This window comes from Prosopis cineraria, unplaced genomic scaffold (genome assembly GCF_029017545.1).
Source record: "Prosopis cineraria cultivar Desert tree isolate PC_DT_omini unplaced genomic scaffold, ASM2901754v1 PC3, whole genome shotgun sequence".
Lineage (NCBI taxonomy): Eukaryota > Viridiplantae > Streptophyta > Magnoliopsida > Fabales > Fabaceae > Prosopis > Prosopis cineraria.
The window spans coordinates 42,051,961-42,060,423 of NW_026555334.1; the positions used below are offsets into that span (position 1 = coordinate 42,051,961).

The 8,463-nt window shown below is 30.7% G+C and overlaps 1 protein-coding gene across 2 annotated transcripts; it reads left to right on the plus strand.

Annotated features, from left to right (window-relative positions):
- Positions 1-4,367: 4,367 nt before the first annotated feature.
- Positions 4,368-8,463, plus strand: LOC129304952 (adenylate kinase 1, chloroplastic-like). Of its 2 annotated transcripts, XM_054944809.1 has the most exons (5): positions 4,368-4,812; positions 5,833-5,973; positions 6,858-7,130; positions 7,285-7,449; positions 7,564-8,463. In XM_054944809.1, exons 1-4 carry the CDS (start codon positions 4,510-4,512, stop codon positions 7,426-7,428), a joined length of 861 nt encoding a protein of 286 aa, XP_054800784.1. In that variant the 5' UTR covers positions 4,368-4,509; the 3' UTR covers positions 7,429-7,449; positions 7,564-8,463. The 2 variants fall into 2 exon arrangements, with proteins under 2 accessions (XP_054800784.1, XP_054800783.1); XM_054944808.1 differs by having other exon boundaries at positions 4,370-4,812; positions 7,285-8,463.

An 8,463-nucleotide genomic window follows, 5' to 3' on the forward strand; every position in this document is an offset into this window, starting at 1 on the left:
TAACCCTCATTTTGTGCAAGTTGAATTTTGTCAACCCACACAACTCGCAATGAGTTGGTGGGTTAACGGGCCAACAACAAGTAAAAAAGTATTTTTTATAATTTTTTTAAATTTTAAAAATTATAATTTACCTCTTATTATTATTTTTTTCACGATGAAAAAATCATATATTCTCCCCTTAAAAATTAATTATCCAAATAACAATCAAAATCTTTCTAATTAAAACATGTTTATATTACTACTTAAATATAAATTAATTTATTTTTGCAAATCTTTATTCTCTAATCTTTTACATGATTGATCAGTATTATACATATATGAATTAATAAAAATATTCTGTTTATTTCCTTTTCTTTTCATCTTGTTTTGTCATTTTTTCTACAAAATTGATGCCCCAATTTAAAATATCAATTATTTTTAAAAAATAAAATAATGATAATTTAAAATCTGGCTATTAGATTATTACTCACAATATATTCAGTTCATACCACCTAAATATTCTAATATCTTTGTATCTGTTTTGTCCTTTTATGTTCAAATTAAAATGATAATATAATATATGGTAAGTTCTTCATAAATATGTTTTATTTTTTAAATCAAAAGGGCAACCAATTTTTTTTTATCCGCTAGCTTGGGTAACACTATTTTACAATCAAAATAGTTTAAATAAACTATTACGTGAATAAAACAAAGTATAATAAAATATTTTATTTAATCTTGTCTTGATCATATTCAGATTATGTTATATCACTATTTAAATATATGAGCAATGTATTTTTATTATTTTCTACCATAATTTAACTTATTATTTTGGTTTCTTATTATTCTGCCCTTAGAAGTTTTTGTCTGAACAAGTTTATTTTTAGTGTCTGGTTGATCAATCTAAGCACAAGCAAGAGTTTGTGAATTCCCTTTTCCAAAAATATTCTGCATTCCTATTGTTAAGTAGGCCCCAAATGAATACATTTCACTTTGCCATGCGCAAGTTCTAATTATGAATACTTAAATTATTTTTAAATTTAAGGATTAATATTTTAAATTAATAAATTTTTTAATCTTTATAAAAATTAAAATTTTAAAATAATTTTAATCTTATTTTATTTTGTAAAATATATGGACTAATATTTTAAATTTGTAAAATTATAAGGATTGAGTTACACTCAGCCAAAATTTAAGAATTAAATTACAATTAAGTCAAAATTATAAAATTTAAGCCACTAAGTCAAAATTTAAGAATTATGTTACAATTAAATTAAAATTATAAAAATTAAATAATTATTATAAGAATTAAATAATTATTCTTTTCAATATTTTGTCTTCATCCACTCGTTGACTTGGTAAAGTGAGTTTTCTAGACATTTTTATAGGGAGAGGGATTCCTACCTTCATTTTCTCTCATTTTTCAATTCTCACCATTGATTTTATTTTATTAAATAAATTTATTTTAATTAAAAATTTCATGAATGACAAGAATTGAGAAAGGAAAGGAAAAGGAGGAAAAAAAAAAGAGGAACCCTAACTAATTTTCACATAATTTCTGTAAATACTGTATTTTGTTTGAATTTTTAAGTGTAAGTTAAAAATTGATAAAAATATAATAAATAAAATAAAAGAATAGAGGAATAAAAAAGGAGAGGCTTTTGTGATAATAATAACAATAATATTTTTTACCCCAAATTTTCTTAACTATGTTCCCATTAAAGTTGACTTTTTTTAAAAAATAAAATTTAAAATATTTGAAATCTGATTTGAGAAAAGTATGCCTTAACTAGGATTTGCTTTTAATTAATAAAGGAAAATTTGAAACCTAAAATAATGAAAAAAGTCAAAATAAAAGTTTTCTTTTTTTTTTTAATTCTATCATTAAGTAAGAGAACTTTAGTTAGCACCTATAAAAGAGATAATTACAGAGGAGAAGGGGGAGAGGTAATCAGGAGGGAATTTTTAAAAGAAGAGACGACTGAATATATTGATGAAACTTTAGAGGTAAGTGACCTTTTTGTACACGACTTTTATGTTCATATTAGGTTAAGTGCAAAGTTGAGTGATCTTTTGAACACCATTCTTATGTTTATATCAATTTTTTCATTTTAGATTTACTTTTGAATCCACAGATGATTTTTATTTTGTTATAATTATACATCTGACTACTAAATTCTCTTATCTCTATTTGACTTCTTTTTTGATATTATGTGACTTTTCTTTTTGCATTTCGTTTCTTGTCCAAAATAACTTCATGTTTGCCAAGTCTACCTTTCTCGTACTTATTTTGTCTTCACTTGTTTTGGCATAATGTTCATGTATTGGATCTCATGCCACATGATGAATTTTAATGTTTTATTCTTCTTTAATTAGAGGTTATGTAGCAATGCTGTGATCTAGCGTATTTGTCCTTTTTTTTTTTACAATCAATACTCACTTAATATTTTATATTTCAATTCCATCTTTCTTATAACTTTAAAAGTTCACGAGTAATACTAAATCACCGTGAGGCACCGTGAGTGATACTAAATCACTGCGAGCTCCAATGCTAGTTAATTAAATCTCTACTCTTATAAATTATTTAAAAATAATCAAAATAAGAAATTTTTTTAATACATTTTAGGTTATACCTTGAGTAATATTAAATTATCGTGGATTGTTAAAATATAAATCGAGATACTGTGAGTGATATTAAATCATTGTGGGCATCAAACCTCTAATCAAAATTTTATAGTTAAATTATTTTATAGAAATTTATTTTGAAAATTCCTTTAGAGTTTGGTATGAATGATACTAAATCATCGTGTACACTCAAAGCATCAACTAATGAACTACGAGTGATATTAAATTACCGCAGGTTTCAATATTTGTTAAATTTTTCTCTCTTATGCATTATTAAAAAATAATAAAAATAATAAACCTTTTAGCATATTTTAGGTCACTTTATGAGTAATACTAAATCACCGTGATCCTTAAAAATATCAAATGAGATACCATGAATGACAATAAAAGGCTGATTAATTTTATACAATCAACTTAGGATAACTGTTCTTATGAACGGGTGTCGTGGAGTGTCTAATACCTTTTTAACGTATAACCGACTCCCAAACCTTATTTTAATTATTATAGATCATTTTATTTTTAAAAAATTTTTAAATTTATCTTTTTAAATTTTGACAATAACTCCTACATTTATCGATCTTTTTTTTTTTTTTCCTGAGGAGATTATGAGGACGTGATAGTTTCCCTCCTTTGAGGTCTTCTCCTTTCAATTCCACATTTTTTATTATTTTTCAAAAATTTACTTTATGTTGGTACTTTTTCTTTCTCGCACCACATGTCCCGCTGTATAATCAATTATTTATATCAAAATCATGGTTTTCTTTAAGCAGACGGGAGTAGCTTATGAGAATCAATTTTATTGTTTACTCATTTATTATATGTTAAATAATTTTTATCTTCTAGATATACCTCTTCAGTCGTGTGCCCTTCTTTTCTTCCTATATACATTGTCATCTTGGTCATTCACATGTTGGTTTAAATCCACTGTCGTCTTCATCACTCTTTATTTTCAGCTCTCAGATACACCCAAACATCTTTGTTTGTTTGCTTGCCATTTTTTTTTTAATCTTCATATGTTTAAATTCGTTGTTGAGTGTATGTTGTCTGTATATCTTTTATGTCAAAAATAAGGAGATTAATTTTATAAATAGAAAACCTGTATATAATCCAACTTTCAATTATTTCACTAATCTTGATATGTCCGTGGGTTAATGTGTAAATTTTAATATGATTTTCAAATATAATTTTCAAATATGATTTTCATACTTAATCACGTGTATGTTAATATTATATAAATATTAATTGGATCACTATTTTACATGTTTTATTTGTTAAATAGAATTTAACAATTTTAATGATATCATATACAATTATATTAATATTCATATCTTAAAAGCTAATATCCTTTATGGTAATATATATATTTAAAATTAATTCGGACTAAATCATTTAAATATCTTTAATTTTGTTAAAATTAATTTTAAAAATATAATATTCAAACATAATTTTATTATAACACAATCAATTACAATTAAAAACAATCATATTAATTAATTTTTTTATAATTAATTATATTTAATTAAAATTCAAACGAGCCCTTAATGTATCAGTGGATAGAATCAATATGTAAAAACAAGATAAATTAGATTCCTTAAAAACAGAGTTTAGAGTCTGGAATTGATTAATGGAAAAAAAATGAGTGTTTGGGTCTTTTATACGAAACCATGGTTTTACATGTTCACAATTGATTATGTAACATATCCAAACAGGACAATAGATGGCAAGAGAAATTTACAAGTGAATCGAACCCTGGCCGATTTTCCGGGGGAAACAAAAAACCCTAGTAGGCTTTGAGACTAATTAACTAATCAATGAATTGTTTACAAATTAGAGAGAGTGGGTGCTGAGGATCCCTCTGGAGCTCGCCGCGACCGTGTCTCAAGTCGCAAGGCTCCTGTGGCTACAATGGCGGCTATAACTCGCCTGGTAAGACGTACAACCTTCATCCCTCACCTGGCGAGTAGATCTTTTTCTTCTGCGGTTGCATCTCAGGCGCCTCCGTACAATGCCCCTATCTTCCATCCCAAACCCCTGTTTCCCCGTAAGGATCCACGGGATAGAAATGTCCAGTGGATCTTTTTGGGCTGTCCAGGCGTCGGTAAAGGCACCTACGCTAGTCGCCTCTGCAATCTGCTCGGCGTCCCTCACATTGCCACGGGCGATCTTGTTCGCGAAGAACTCGCGTCTTCCGGCCCCCTCTCTGCCGAGGTTTCCTTTCCTATTATTTTCATATTTTATTTGTTCTCTTTTCGGTCAGTTAAGGTGCTGTCATGTGAAAATGTTGATTGTGTTTTATATTTACCCAAAAACAAGTTGGATTTTATTGCTGATTTTGAACGCATTGCCTATCCCCTTGCGCACCAAATCATTAATCTCTTTGTTTAAATGGCAGAAGTCTGATAACATAATCTTACAAAGCCTTTTTTTTTTGGGCTTCCTCTTTAAGTTCAAATATAGCTCCATTGCACTGCTAAAGTTAAGGCCTTGATTAGGAGGATGTTTGGGAGTGCGGTGGGATGGATCGAACATTTTAAATTTTAAACATTATCTCAATTTTGAAATCATTAACATTATTGAGATAATATTGGAGGTTTTGTTCTTAAAACCAATCTCATTAAGTTCAATTTATTTGATATCTTCCCCTTTTACTTTTTGTTTCGAATGATTACGAGATCACTGTGCCGTATTTCAATTTAGAAAGTCATCACTGTAGCACCATAGCATCTCATGGCATATCTATGTCCTTATGGTTAGTGTTTAAAATTTGAGATATTTCAATTTTCAGTTCCTTAAACGCTTTCATTGCTACTTGTCATTCATTCTTTTGTTTGACAGTGAAGCATAGTTCTGTCCTGCATATTAGCCCGTTACTGATTTTTTGGGAGTCATGTTTGCCTAGCATACCTTTATATGAAATATTACATTTAGTGTTGGTTTCGTTAAACAAATTTAGTGAAATCTCAGGTTGTGTCCATTTTCAATTTATGATTTGTAATTGAATGTGCCATTGATATCAAGATGGTCAGTTGAACATTTACTAGTGCGTGGTTATGGTGGTGTTTCTGTGTAGTTGACTGACTTTTTGTCTGTTTAATGCGATTATGCATGGAGCTGTTTAATGCTAACATGAGATCATATTTGTTTCAAGAAGTTAGCGTCTGGTAAATTTATGTCCATTGTTTCATGTCTTTCACCAGCTAATTTGTATTTTCCTGGTGTCATCTGCAGTTATCAGACATTGTAAATCAAGGTAAACTAGTCCCGGATGAAATCATAATAAGCTTATTGTCAAAGAGACTGGCTGCTGGGGAAGCGAAAGGTGAATCAGGATTTATTCTTGACGGTTTTCCTCGAACAATAAACCAAGCAGTAAGTATTTTCACATATGTAAGGTGCAATTAATGTTTCTAGTGCAACTGTTTAAAATTTCTTTTCCTGAAAATCTTCAAAATTAATGCAGGGGAACAGAAACAATAATAGTTGATTATGATGCCCATGCTATAATTAAAATGAGAATCAAAAGACAGAATTGTGGGGTAATAATGTGATTTCATATGGCTCCTAGCTCAATTAACGTTTCCTCTATATTTTCAGCTTACTTGCTGCTATTTTACACCATCATTTTTTTCCCTTGAATGTATATTTAAGTCTTGAACATGATCATTAGAGTCTCACCTAATGACTTTCTGGAGATCAACTAACCAAATAAGTTGCGTTGTTTTTATCCCTGTTCCAAATACGTCTTTTTGCAATGTTTTGAAAATTAAATTGGTCATTGAATTTGTCAAGGCATTGTTTCAGGTTTACTGGTTTAACTGTGATCAAATTGGCAGTAATAAAGCTAATGTGTTTTTTATTTTATATATAAAAAATAAAACTATTACTAATGAATTTCATGACTTAATATCACTTCTAAGTATATTTATTCACAATCGTAACTAAAAAAGATTCTGACAAAATGGGGGGGGGGGAATTGAACGGATCAAACTAGTTAGCTGGCAAGTTTTCCCGGGTTTTGACCATTTCTCTTTTTGGTCATTCTTTTAAAGTTTCGAACCACTTCTAACTTCTAACAATGGTTCAGCAGTTCAGACTGGTTCTTGACTAGTTCAGTTCAGTTTTCATAACACTACTTTCTTTTTCAATAATTTTATCCCTTGATGAATATGAGCTGTGATGATTCTGTAATATCCTCTTTTCATAGTGGCATTTTGCTTAATATCTGGATTTGAATTTCCTTTTTGTTTGCCCAGGAAATTTTGGATGGGGTAACTGACATTGATTTGGTAGTCAATCTGAAGATTCGAGAAGATGTACTGCTTGAGAAATGTCTTGGTAGGAGAATTTGTAGTCAATGCGGGAAAAATTTTAATGTGGCTTCTATTAACATGAAGGGTGAGAATGGGAGTCCTGGAATAAGCATGGCACCTCTTCTCCCCCCTGCCCAATGTATGTCAAAACTTATTACTCGTGCAGATGATACTGAGGAAGTAGTCAAAGAGAGGCTTCGCATATACTATGACATGGTATTGCCATATTATTAATTTCTTTGAGTGTACTCAAGAAAACTAATTCCCTATTGCTTCCAGCTGCTTATGAATTTGATTACTGAGTTGTTAATATAATATTTGTCTTTGCTTTCATGATTGTTTCAATATTTGTTCTGTATCATGCTCGCAGAGTCAGCCTGTGGAGGATTTTTACCTCAGTCAAGGAAAACTATTGGAGTTTGAGCTGCCAGGAGGGATCCCCGAATCCTGGCCAAAGTTGCTGCAAGCTCTTAATCTTGATGATTACGAGTCCAAACAGTCTGCTGCTGCATAAATACAATAATGTACCATAAAAGTGAGTATTTCATTCTTTGCATGCTTACGTTGCATGCCTGGCAATTTTGCAGGAAAGAGAGCATGAGAAGGGGAACTTCTCTATTTGAATTATTTGAATAAATAATGTTATCAGGAAGTGTTGAAATCTTGATCAAACCTCTGCCCAATTGGCTTCCATTCGTATTATTAAGTTGAATATGTCAGAAGTTCTGGTATATTTTTCTTCAACTCGGCGAGAGTTTATGATAGCTGCTTAAATGCTTGGTTAGCAATAAGCTTCAAAAAGACTGGTACGTCACAATTGTAATGCTCTCTCTCTCTCTCTCTCTCTCTCGTTTTTTCTGGCCCCAAGCCAATTATTATTATAATACTGTTTTATTTAAATGCAAATGGACTAATTTGGTTTCACCAACCATTGCTCGAGAGATTCAGGAAAGGCTTTTTTATATTGGCCTCAGTAAAAGCCATTTTATGGTTTCTGATATTTTCTAACCGTACTTGCTGCTGACCTTTTACTCACCAGTGGTATGAGACCGCTTTGACCATGCTTGTTCCTTTCAAAACATTTTTGTTCACAGTGAGCACACCCAGTAATAAACTGCTTTATAGCTGACCGTGGTTTGCTGTTTGCACCTAAAATATCTAATTGGGATCCCCCCCCCTCCAGATCGAGTTTGTTTATTTTTTTACAGAATGAATGTACCATTCCCATTAGATGTCATGTGGATTAGAAGGCCGAGTTTTTTGGAAAGTGTGGGGGCATTTTGTAATTTGCTTATTGCAGCTGGCCGAGCTGGTTTGCTCAAGTATTGCAAGCTGGCAAGTTTAAATAGCTGCTAAAGTAGACAGGGCACGATACCAGCTCCTGCCTGCTTAAATCTGCATGGTGCAGGATAGATTTTGCCCTACATTTTATCTTTGCAGCTACCTTGTGCTTCCGTTAGATCGAGTAGTTTCGCTTGTAACTCGTGAATTTAATGAACTGTGGTTCTGTTCAATAAAGTTTTGAAGGAATGAAATGAGATTCTGGCGA